Source organism: Heteronotia binoei, chromosome 7 (assembly GCF_032191835.1).
Source record: "Heteronotia binoei isolate CCM8104 ecotype False Entrance Well chromosome 7, APGP_CSIRO_Hbin_v1, whole genome shotgun sequence".
Taxonomy (NCBI): Eukaryota; Metazoa; Chordata; class Lepidosauria; order Squamata; family Gekkonidae; genus Heteronotia; species Heteronotia binoei.
In genome coordinates this window covers 80,003,920-80,017,046 of record NC_083229.1, presented here as the reverse complement: position 1 = coordinate 80,017,046, position 13,127 = coordinate 80,003,920, and the positions used below count along the sequence as shown (strand labels likewise).

The 13,127-nt window shown below is 40.6% G+C and overlaps 1 protein-coding gene across 1 annotated transcript in view; it reads left to right on the top strand.

Annotated features, from left to right (window-relative positions):
- The first annotated feature begins 12,358 nt into the window (after nucleotides 1-12,358).
- TTC39C (tetratricopeptide repeat domain 39C) overlaps nucleotides 12,359-13,127 on the top strand; it is a 97,657-nt gene continuing 96,888 nt past the window's right edge. The window contains exon 1 of the mRNA XM_060243895.1: nucleotides 12,359-12,765. Coding sequence (XP_060099878.1) covers nucleotides 12,629-12,765 — 137 coding nt within the window. The 5' untranslated portion in view covers nucleotides 12,359-12,628. The remainder of the gene's footprint in view (nucleotides 12,766-13,127) is intronic.

The window sequence follows — 13,127 nt, the reverse complement described above, 5'->3', positions numbered from 1 at the left end:
GAAAAGAACCTGGCAGGGGCTGAGCAGATAAACTGGAGAAAGAGAGGACTAAGCAGCTCGTCCCCTGCCAGTTATCTGTTCCCAATTCCAGCATCCTGTGACTGGTTTCCTTTATTAAAAAAAAATGGAAGGAATCTAGTCGCATGTAGTTTGGCCCTCATTGGCTGAAAATCAAAGCACAAAGGTATTTGACTAAAGCTTATCTAAGCATTAACAATACTAACCCAGCTGTTGCTCATGGATAATGCTGTCACTTGAATGTACATGGAAATTATTTTGCTTGAATGCACACATCTAATGCATTTAATTGAGGAAAAGACTTCCACATTTGCGCTTACAAAGGAAAACAAAGACTTGAATCAGTCCCACCCCTAAATTATATATTGTACTCAGTTATTTTCCCAAGCACATGTGGCAGAACCTTTCAAGTTACAGCACCGTATTTCTCAAGGAATGTAAATCAGCAACAAACACTCTTACCTGTGTGGAAAATGACTTTCTACCATAAAATATGTGTAGGTAACTTGTATTAGTTTAAGATGCATGTTCCAATTGCAGGCTGGATGCAGCCCTGAGGGGCTTTGAATTGGATTTGAGTAGTGGCCTATGTCATTTTTCCAATCTAAAACACCCCCTGCAGTTGCTGTTAGCTCCATGGAGGAAAAAAACTATCTTTTCTCTCTATTGGCTAACAGCAATTTCAAGTGCAATTTAAATTAGGAGAAGTGCTCCATCCCCTTTTCTTCAGAGCTATTACCCCATTCAAATTTGGGGCCACCCCAGAAGCTGTATTAAAATATAATGAAAGACAGTGGAAGATCTAATGACAGATTCCCATATATACCTTAATCTAATTTAGAATAATGTAACTCTGTTTAGGACTACACTGCTAGATACAACTAACTTTAACTGGATCACTGCCCTTGTGTGGATATTGATCCCTGTTGTTAAAAAAGATACAAGCAGACAGGTGAATTGTTAATTCAGTCTCAAAAATACTAACGTTCTAAACTGAAATCTGTATGACTAGGAATCTTTTGGCAGGGTCCTGAGAAAATAATCAGTTGACACAAGAATTAAGGTTCTGATTATCTGGTAAGGATACTACCTGGCAATCTTGAGTCCTTGACAGGTAGTGTGTTCATGTCACAAAAAAGCCTCATCTACAAGAATAATTTCAGATAAACAGCCTATCCCATCACACATGTTATAGTAATGTGCTAAACATGGTTTTATGGCCTGTCTATATTGCTGAGTGTTGTAGTAGGTCACCTTGAAAACTGAAATACATGCCTCTTAAGATTAGTACAAAGGGCCTTCTCAAGGGATGAGAGTTACTTTGAGCTGGGGCACACATTAACTCATCTCAGGGCTTTCCTATATAGAATGCCCAATATCAGAAGGGCTTGCCACCTGAAATGCCATTGCATGAAGAGTCTTCACATCATGGCAGATGTTTGTGGCAGGGTGTGCCACAAACTTCAGATGTGGGAACTTCATATGATGGTAGATAGGAAGCAACCACTGTTGGCAGTTTCACCACAGTGAAGCAATTCCCCCCCCTCCCAACTCCAGTGGTGAATTTATCATGAACAGTAGTGATTATCTTAGCATATAAAAACAAGCCTCGGGATCTGGTACAGGTCTCTAATTCTTTCTAGCCTCCCAAATAACAGTGACCCCAGAGAATCATACTGTATGTCATCTCTCAACTGCTCACTTTGTCTTCATTGCTATAATCGTTCATCATTAATCACACAATATGTTTTGTGCATATTACATGTTTATCACAATGTCTTGTTTGTCCTTTCTAATTTCAGTCTATTAGTGTAGTAAGGTTTTGCATCCAGGCATCTCACAGATTTTGTCTGCTAATCAAATAAAAACCATAGACATCTGTCCTTTTCATCACAAGCATGGCAAGTTACTCATGTCCTGATGAACCATCTGGGCAAGGCGAGAGATGACACATACCTCCATTGAGCAATATGCCAATTACTTCCTGGTCATACAACTGCACGTGATAGGTAATGGCTTACACTGATGAATTGCAGAACCTGGCTAATTCATGAGCCTGGAAACAAGTTAACTTCTTTCTCCTGTTCTTCCAGAGTACAACCTAAAATTTGTTAGATAGTGAGTATGTACATGGTTCTTTGGTGCTATTACACAAAATCAGAAAAATATAAAAGCCAGTTCTGGGAATTAGAAGCTTGTGTGAATGGAAAATACACAAGCATGTTATTTTGGGTCAGTGAATGACTAAAAGTTGAAATGAAATGAAAGGTGACAAGAGTGTGGGGCCAGGCACAGCCTTAGAGAATACACTCTGCCACCACAGAGAGAGTTACTAATTTACCTCAGAGCAGGCAACTTGGCAGAAATGTCAAAAGTCAAACCATAAATGTATCTGTTCAAAATACTTTGATCATGAATATTTGAAAAGGACAGGGAGATTTAGCTTATGGCAAGCCTTTGGTAAGGCCTCAGAAGAGTTACTATTTAGAACAGCTTTGCATATGTGTGTACATGTGACAACCATCCTGCCTGGATACAAAACCACATTCGTAAAGGCATTATGCAGCAGAACTTAATCTTATATTTGACAGAGTACGACACAACCTTCTCTATTTATCCTAGAGAACATCCAAAATTCTAAAATATCTATCAGATATCCGGATGCTTGCATGGGATTTCACCAATATACATCAGGAAATGGACAGAATGAATTTCTGGAGAGCAGAGTTCTCAAATTTACAGCACAACATTAACAGGAAACTGTGAAGAGACAAAGAAATATTCTTTTGTGTCTTTCTGACTGTTGGGCTTCTTTGCTGTATGACAAATACATTATGACAGATGTAACATCCCAGTCTCATAAATATTTAAGTAGTGAGTTTCATTACTGAAGGCCCAAGTGGCAGATTCTGAGGCATAAAACTGAAGACTTGAGCAACATCTGTGATAATGGCTGCTTACACATACACCCTGCATACACCCTGTGGCATAAAACTGTTTTTAAAAAGAAACAAAAAATTTAAACAATCCCATTTAGTAATATTCTAGCTATGATGCACAATGATGATGGACAATTCACCAGTCAAATCACCAGTTAGTATATTTACTTAATAATTCAGACTTTGACCCCGCCCCACTGGAGAGCTCTAGCTAAGCAACAGTAAATAGCACGTTAATATGTAGATCAATTATGCAAACTTCTTCATGTCTGTTTAATCATAAGCCATTAACTGGTTTTAAGCACTAATGGAAAAAAAAATTCAGGCTAGGATTTTGATAAGTTTCCAGGGAAAGGGTTCCATAACTTATATAGCAAAGAATGGTCTTTGATAGGTTGCTTTATGTATCCTATTCCCAGATGATATAATTAGAATAATATAATTTGCTGACTGTGATATTGTGGTAGGATAGCTAAGAAAAAGCAGTAGGATAAATGGACATACCATTCAGTGTACTGGTAAGCAAGGATGCTGAGCCTTCATAGGAGCTGGAGCTTATACCACCTGGCCAATCCTTAGTGTAGATAAATGGTATCACTCTGTGGCTCTTTTGAGCGCCATTCACTCATGTTACAGGAAAGAGGGCAATTTCTTTAGGAATTGGATGATGTCATCATTATTATGGAACCAAGATAAAATGAACAGCCTTATTTTTAAAGCACAACTTCTCTGCGATAATTATATGAAGGTTATGGCAATACAAGGTTCGATATATGCTGGATCAACATGTGCCCCTGAAAGAGATGATGGAATGGGGCATGGCACCCCATCGTTGAATGTTAGCCCATAAAACCAAACCCACTGTAAGTAGAAAACTTAGCATGGAGAAAGCTTCTAAAAACCCCTTGCCCTGCAGAATTGGAAGAGAGCATTTAACACAGAGAAGTATTTGGGGTTTTTGGGGTTTTTTTTTTTTAAACATCCAGACTGGAGAACTTGAAAGCTTGCACTTTGTTTTGTGTCATAAGTCTGACTTGCATATGCAGCTGGAAATGTTATAGCAAATAACTGGAAAATAGACAAAGACCTAATTATTAATTTTCAGTACAAAAACATTTCGGAAATATGTATAATGGCTAAACAATAAAATGAAACCTATAACTAATACACATACACTAAAGGAATTTGAGGCAATATGGTTTCCATATTGGAATACTGTTATATCATCAATCAGATTCCAGATATAGTAAATATATTGCATTTATAGTAACACCTTAATGTAACACTTGAAAAAAGTAATACAATTAGTATTGTATACTTGTCAATTTTGTACTCTTCAAACACTTAATGTAAACTTTTAAAAGATAAAATACTGGACTGCTGTTTTTAAAACAGTCAGGGGAAAAGACACAAGGAATTGCATGTTGGGTCTAGTTTGGCCAAACTAGACAAGATGCTGGGAGTTCCATGACTGAAGCTCCTAGGGTTTGTGTGTATTTGGGTTTCTTCTTTTTCCTCTTCCTCCTCCTCAGGATTAAGGGGTTGGCCTTACAATGGCTTTCCTCTTTCCTTCAAGGTCAGGGACAAAGGGTGGCAATTGGGGGATAGCTGCTTAACTGCAGTGTGCTTAAGGGGTGGTGTTTCCCCAATGTTGTTTAACATCCACATGCACCCTCTTGCCCAGATTGCCTGGAAGTATGGGCTGGGTTGCCATCAGTACGCGGATGACACTATCTACTAATGGATGGCCAGTCTGTGTCCCAGAAAATTTGGACCTGACGTTGCAAATCTCCAGGCCTCTTGTTGAGTCATCTCATTTAATATTGAGAAGACCAAGCAATTCCAGTTTCTCATCTATCAGTCTTGACCAAGCATTTCTATAAATATCATGTGTCAACAGGTATAGAAGGCCTGTAAACAATTAATCTGAAAAAGGACCTTCAGTCTTAACTTAAAAGTGGCCAATCAAGCTCTGAATTCAACAAAGCATTGCATAAGCTCCAACCTAAGCACAGTTCCTGCCACACATTTTTGGATTCTCAGTATTGGATGTAAAAACTGAATCAATATGGTATCTAGGGATTCAAAAGTTTCACTTATCCAGATGGCTGCCTCATATAGCGTCTTTAATACAGTCATCAGACATGTAGTACGGTGACCTGATTCTAACTGGGAACATGAAGGAGGAGAAGACGTTTAAATTCTTGTTGATTCCCTTAATGCTGTTTTCCAGACCTGAAATACTGACCTTTGGCAGCAAACTGATTGGTATACCAATCTGTACCTTCCCTGCAGTGCTCAATTCTAATCAAAACTGGACTTCCACATACTTGATAACATGCTGGGAGATCGAACTGCCAATGTAGTTCTGGTTCGGAAGTCTGAGTTGGCATGGAGGTGCACATTCTCTTTGGGATCTAATGCAAAATAAGAGATTTAGGAGATTGCAGTACAAACAGTTGTAAATGTCCTGTCTTCCAAAGGAAATTCAGTCCTGTAGTTTTGTCCCTGGACTATTCACAATTTGGAGTGACAGAGAACCCTTAATGATAACCTGGAGTATGTAGACATATATTTCCAAATGTACAAAGGGCATAAAATTAGCTAGCTCTAGTTCATTAAATCCTAACTCCATATTTAGCATGTTTTTAGATGTTTTAATCTGTGATTTTTAATCTAGTGATTTTAATAGTTAATAACATATGATGGAACCCACTCTGAGTCCTCTTGTGGGAAGAGCGGGATATAAATAAATAAATAAATGTCAAATATGAAGTGAAAACAGGAACACCATTTGTTACTGTGCATGACTACAGACCTCTGATTCTCAATTCTGGATAGAAAAGATTGGATGGCAACTGAACAAAGCCTTTTCTTGGTCTTCCATAGCTACCAGCTGTGCCCACAGCCAGTCACAATGGTTTGTTCTTATGTATTTCATGAGCTGTGTAAAATATAGATCATTGTACATATAACACAGTGGTCTTTGGTACATATACATGGGCAATTTCATAAGGAAACCTGGTTGCCCTCCTGAAGAATGGGAGTTCATCTTGTCTTTCTGTATTTCAAGTAAAAAGAATCTTCACAATTCCAATGTTCCGTTTTCACTCGAAGTGAAATATTTGGGATCTTACCAAGCAGTGCATCCAAACAGCCTCCCATAACCTTTACAGTCCCACATCCTTATGCAGGATCCACCACCCAAAAGCAATATCAGCTGAGGCAATGAAGGAAAAAAACCAACCCAGCAGAAAGAAAAATTGTGGAGGTTTCTAGTAGCCCCACAAGGAGGCAAGAAGAAGAAGAAAAACCTCAAGGTGGCCAGCACTCCCTCCCAAGTAGAGATAGCAAATAGCAACCTACTTCCTACCTTCAGGGTTCAGGGGAAGGATGTCTTAGAGTGCCCTCCTGTCTTCACATGAAAACAAAGGATCACTTTATGGGGAGTGCCTAACACAGCTATCATATGGTAGTAATTTTCAAACATCACCAGCATGAGTTAAATTTGAACATATGACTTAGGCTGCCTGAAAGACTTTAGTAACCACTGATTTCATTATGTCATTACCTTATTACTGTGCCTTTCAATTACTTCTTACACTACTGCAGTGATTCAGAAGTTCTGTTCAGAAGCATTTATTTCTGAAATGTCATGTAAGCAAACAAAACTGCATGCTGATCTCTAATTGAAAGAACAGAAAATAAGGCCAGAAATTATGCTATAGAACAGTCATTCATACATTTGGAGAATATTTCCTTTCCCACAGCTTTCTAGTGTTCTTTCCAAACTCCCAAATGTAATTCAACTACAGATAGCAAAAAATGCATGCAAAGACATATGATAGTTACAGTATGTCTAGAGTTGCCAAATGCTTGGAGGAAAAAGATCCTGTCTTTTTAATATAGGGTTAATAAGATATTATTTACCAGTTAATTATTTCCATGCCATGAAAAGATTCAGCTGCCATTTCCACACATCAAACCTCTATTAAAAGGATAGGGTATTTTTCACCAGACCTACTGGCGATCTTAGATGGTCCCATAATATTGCACTCTTGTCTAAATCCAGCAGCTCTGCTGGGCAAACAAGTGCTCCTGTGAACACAGAATGCTATGTGGGAGTACCTTCAATGCTAGGAAACGTTCCACGTATGTACTGCCAGGGTAGATTGGTCCAATCCCTGTCATTAAAGATGGTGGAGAGCCATCTGCTTGGGTTGAGTGTCATGTGCAATGGAGTCTAATAGACATGTGTAGGGAAGTCTAATTGTTCAAAGCACGTCTTATATCACTTTAAAGGCATCTATAATCTTCATCTATGCTGCATCCTGAGCTGCTATGCTCAAAGTGCAGGTGCATTTTTAGACATGGATCTTCGTCTTGTAAGGCATGAAAAATGGGAGCAGCAATTTAAGAAACAGCTGTTCCACAGGGAATGACAACTCAATGTATATGGTATTTTATTATCCGCCTAGGTAGCGAAAAATATGCTGGTAGGCATATCCAGGCCCCATGTTGTGGAAAAATACCATGCAGCTAACAGACCCTCCCATTGTTTCAACTTATTTATTTAAAAAAAAAGGATGCTAGGAATAGAAATGGAAACCTTGCAGAAGTTGGGCAAAGCTGTAGCAATCTCTCAGCTGAAAAAGAGAATAGTAAAGTTAGATAGGACAAGCACATCCTCTAAAGCCAGGGGTTTGGTAATTATTTTCAGTTGGTCTCCAACCTCGGTCTGCTCTGTCAGCCTACCTGAAATTTCTAACAATTTCCACCTATAGTTGAGTGTTTTTTTTTCTAGCCAGGATGAACATGCTCCCATCAGCAATTCTATATGAAAATGACATTCCAGGACAGATGTTGTGGATAGAGACAGCTTGAAACATTGTTCCAACATGGGCTTAGACAATTGCATATGACTGCACTGTTTATCTGTTAGGATTGTCCTGATAGTGTGGAATAGCTGTCACAAAGACCTAAGTCTTGATGGTTGATTTTTGGGAACAGAGGAGACTATCAAGGAGGGAGTAACAGTCACCGTGTTTGCAGCCAAGCCCTCCCCAGAACTAGCCTTTCCTTTGGGGTTGTAGTAAGCTTCAAGTATAAGGCAAAGTATGGTCTCCAAAAACCAGCACTTGGCAACTATTTCCCGTGTACATGGCTTGCCCTTTCACAGAGACATCTAGCAGGAGGAAGGAAATTGAAGAAGGTGGAATCATCTGTACAATCTTCCAGAAAAACTTGAACAAATATCTGTTGTGGAAAGATCAGTGAAGGCTTTTGTTGCCCTGGATTTTAGATGGATTACATGCTTTATATAATATTTCAACTCATGTAACTGTTATTGCATTTTATGTTTAATTGTGATCTACCTTGAGTGTTTAGAAAACAGAAGGGCAGCATATATATTCTCTCAAATGAAAAAAGAGACAGATGCAGAAGGTCTCCTCTTGTGCTATCTTTTCCACAAATTGCAAAATGTGTCCATTTTTGTAAACATGGGTAATACATTTCTTAAAAGAATAATTCTCTATAACTGGATTTTAATATTCACCATTTTATCCTGTTCGCATTATCAAAGCCTAGCAATTCAATGTCCAGTGTATACATTGAGATCACCTACTCTACAATCTTTATCACTATGCAACATACATTGCTTGCAGTCTGCAGCACTGCTGATCTCTTGATGTCCGCTAGTGAAGAGATTAAATGCAATTTATATTAATGTCAAAAAGAAGTATAAAACTATTAACGACAGACAGTAATGCTCACAGAACCTATACAATTCCTTGGCTAGTAGCATTTGAAATACATCACATTAGTTTTGGTGTAGCAGAAATACAATTCTCAATGCTAGAAATCCTCAGAAACATTTGACATGCCTGGACTGCAATTGTGCCATGAAAAGTTAAGAACACGGCTTCCACCATGGCTATTCCTCTCAGTCTCTGTTGTTTTAGGCCAATCAACACATTACATTTGTTGAGTGTGAACTATATGTTCAATGGGAGCTGTGTGTGTCTCCTAGATTAATTTCTCCTTGCAACTAGGCCCCGTGGGCCAAAATAGCTGCAACTTCCCCCTCCATGAATCACCCTATAAAGTCACTATTTGTTTAATTTGCAAAATCATGTTACCTTTTAGCCTTCTAAAAAGTAAAGCCAGGGAGTCACAGAAACAGTTGTAATCTGAATAGTGGCTTAGTATAAAATAATACATACCCTAATTATCACCTTTTTAGTTTGTATTGTATACTACATAGACATTGGGATGCTGGGCTCCAGGTAGGACTTGGGGATTCCCCTGAGTTACAGCTTTTCTCCAGACTATAGAGAAGAGTTCTCCTGGAGAAAATGGATGTTTTGGAGGGTGGACTGTATGGCCCTGCACTCCACTGAGGTCCCAAATCTCCAGGAGTTTCCCAACCTGGATCTGGCAACCCTACCCTTCCATCCCTCATCGGTGGCTGGGAGGGGGCAGCCTGGAACCCCTGGATAGTTAGTTTATCCAGGGATGTAGAGCAGGCAGGCTGAAAACAAGGGCTACCAACTTGCAGAAGAGTCAGTTTGGTGTAGTGGTTAAGTGTGCAGACTCTTATCTGGGAGAACCGGGTTTGATTCCCCCCTCCTCCACTTGCAGCTGATGGAATGGCCTTGGGTCAGCCATAGCTCTGGCAGAGCTGTCCTTGAAAGGACAGCTGCTGTGAGAGCCCTCTCCAGCCCCACCCACCTCACAGGGTGTCTGTTGTGGGGGAGGAAGATATAGGAGATTGTGAGCTGCTCTGAGACTCTTCGGAGTGGAGGGCGGGATATAAATCCAATATCATCATCAATATCATCAGAAGCTCCCACCTGCCTCGCACAAAGCAAGGGCTGTTGACTTGTTGTGGCAGCTCCCACCCATCTCTCAGTGGTCTACCCTCTATTCACACTTCTGGCATTAATTGAAAGGGCTTATAAAGCAGCAACATGCTTTACAAACAAGTCTGAACCCCCTATAACTCTGGTACAGTTAAGAGTGTATGAGTAGCACTGATGACATAGCGGTTCAACTCCTCATTCAGCCATGGAATATACTGGATGGCCTTGGGTCAGTTGTTCTCTGAATTACCTCACATGGTGGTTGTGAAGATGTAATACAGGATGGAAAAATTATGTATGATATATTGAGTCATTTGAAACAGTTATTCTTAACAGGGAACCATAAAGCCCTCCTGGGGACAAACTACAACACTTGGGGGCCATTATAACTTTGGGAGGCATTCAGATTTTAGGGATTCCCTCTCCCCTGCACAGAGTGCCATCTGGCAGCAAGCAAAGGAGAGTTGTTTTATATTGCTCACCCCACACTGGGGATAAAACCTGTCTATTTATTACATGTTTATAATAGGTATCCCTTTAAAAAGAAATGTGCCTTGCTACTTTTTGTCCACTTTTTATACTTATTATGAACTTGTTACCATAGATCACCTCACAACCTTCTCATGGCTGAATCCTTAAGGCTGTCCTTTTGGACAGAGCATAGGCCTGCTATTTTTTTGATGGTAGTTCCAGCCTTTATAAATTAGCATTCCTAAGAAAGAGCAAAGGGCCTTACACATCCCTTAAGAACTGTAATGCTATTCGTTTTACGTGGGCAATTTGTAGTTAATTTCATAAGACTATTATGATGAGGTAAGGTTGTCAGCCTCCAGGTGGCACCTAAAGATCTCCTGTTATTACAATGGATTCCCAGGCTATTGAGATCACTTCCCCTGGGGAAAATGGCTGCTTTGGAGGATGGATTCTATGGCAATGTACCCCGCTGAGGTCCCTCCCCAGACACTGCCCTCTTCAGTCTCCACCCCCAAAATCTCCAGGTATTTCCAAATCCAGAGCTGGTCTGCTATGTTGAAGGAAAGTTGTGCAACTATGTTTTCCCTGTCTTTTTTAAAAAAGGTAATTGCCTTTTACCAGTATAACAGGATTTTTTTGTCAGCAACTTTGAATGAAGGGAAAGATAGCATATAAACATTTAAATAAATACATTGTGCGGAGTTTCAATAAAATAATTTGTGTACTTGCAAAGAGGCAGTGGATTAAGGGTTAAGAACTACTGCACTGAAGAAAGGATGGTTGAACAAAGTAATAGATATACAGTTGTTGTTTTTTTTAAACATACTGGCAGAAACCTAAATATAAAATATTACGAAGCTGAGGTTCTGTAGTTTTTATTACAAGTCTCATGAGATTTTGTGCTTCAGGAAACTATATATTAATGGGATATTTGATCAATTGCTGTCAGCACAGCACAAACAACCATGGCAGCGTAATCATGATTTGTTCCCTCAAAGTAATTATACTTAAATAAAAATACAGTTTTTTTTACTCCTCTTTTTTAAACTGAATGTTATTTAATATTTAGAAATACACTGCAACTGTTTTCAACAGACACACAATTAATAGCCTATCATACCTCTCTTTATCTTTGTCAGCTAGTAAATTCTATTAAAAACAGTAGAGTTTACTTTTTAGAAAGCACTAGAATTAGGCTGTAGAACTATCAGTGGTTATTAGCCATGATAACTAAATGGAACTTCCATATTCAGCAGCAGCTAATATCTGAACAATAGCTGCCCGGGTGGGGGGAGGGCTCTTGCCTTCACGCCACGCTTACCCGGGAAGTATCTACTATACCAGGGGTGTCAAATATGCGGCTCGGGGGCCAAATCAGGCCTCTGGAGGGCTCCTATCAGGCCCCTGAGCAACTGGCTCTTGCCTGCTTCCTTCTCCCTCCCTCTTGCTTCCTTTTGCATCTCAACTTGCTTTGCAAGGCTTGCTCAATCACACAGGAGCTACAGAGCAAAACCTTTATTTTCTCTATTGGTTGAGGCTCCTCTTGGCTCCCTGGAGAGGAAGAGAAAGAGCTTCCTTTGCCCAGTTCCCTGGATCCCATGGGAGAAATACAAAGAAATCACCTTTAAGATTAATGAGTGCTAATGTTTTCAGGGTTTTTTAAAAAATCTTTAGTTGTGTTTGTCTGTGTCCTTTAAAAAGTTTGAATCTCTGCTACCTAATCTTAAATACGTATACAACAAGGCCCGGCCCAACAAGGTCTCATTTATGTCAGAGCTGGCCGTCAGTTCGACACCCCTGTACTATACTATAGGATAGGGGGGAAATTACTGCACTAGATAGAGCCTGAATCTGATTCAAGATAAGTCTCACATTCTCTCCTAACACAATTGCTGCTTTTAATTCTGCCACCCCTCGGAAAAAGAAGCAGCAACTTTCTATCTCCACCCCTCTAAAAAAGCAGACAAGGACCTACAGACAAGGGCCGCTCAACATCTTTCCTCTTGAAAGCAAAAACAGCCCCTCCAAACGGGTACCAAGAGTTCAGGGCAAAGGCTTCTGCGTTGGCAGTGCGCACGCTCATTCCGTTCCGCGCAGGCGCGCTACAGGCGAGCCCTTGCTTGAAGGGCTGCAGAGTCCTCCTCACCGGCTGCGCTACTCTCAGTTATTGGCGGCTGTGGGAGCAATAGGACCGGCGGCTGCTGAGGGAGTACCGAGGGCAGGTGGACGCTGCCCGAAAGGGACAGAGAGCGTGTGCCTCGGCTTTACTTTTATTGCAGAGGGCAGTGTAGGCGGAGGGAGAGAGCCGGGTGGGTCTCCCACCTGCCCGCTGCCATGGCTGGTTCCGAGCAGGACAGCGGCATCGGAGAGGGGCCGCTGCCTATCGAGGACTCGGAGTTGGCACTGGCCGGGATCAACATGCTGCTCAACAACGGCTTCCGGGAGTCCGACCAGCTCTTCAGGAAATACAGGTAGGTACCCTTCTGCTTCCGTACTCGCTGGCTGGGTGGTGGAGCGTCTTTGTATTCTGGACCTCCTCACTGGGCTTTTTGTGAAGGCATCGGCAATAAAGGGTGTGTGTGTTTCTTTTTTTTAAGCATGGGCGCCGCTGAGTAAGTGCAGAGTGCCTTGCTTTCAGTGTGCGGTAAGCCCAGTGGCTTTCATTTATGTAAAGTTCCAGGATGATGATCGTGTGAGTGCGTTGTTGCCAAACCAAAAGAGACTGATAACACCTAGAAAGCTTACACATTTGTTGTGATATAAGCTTGTGTGGGTGAGTGACAGCTCATTTAATCTAAGGAATGAACTGTTCTCCACTGGAAGTTTGTCATAA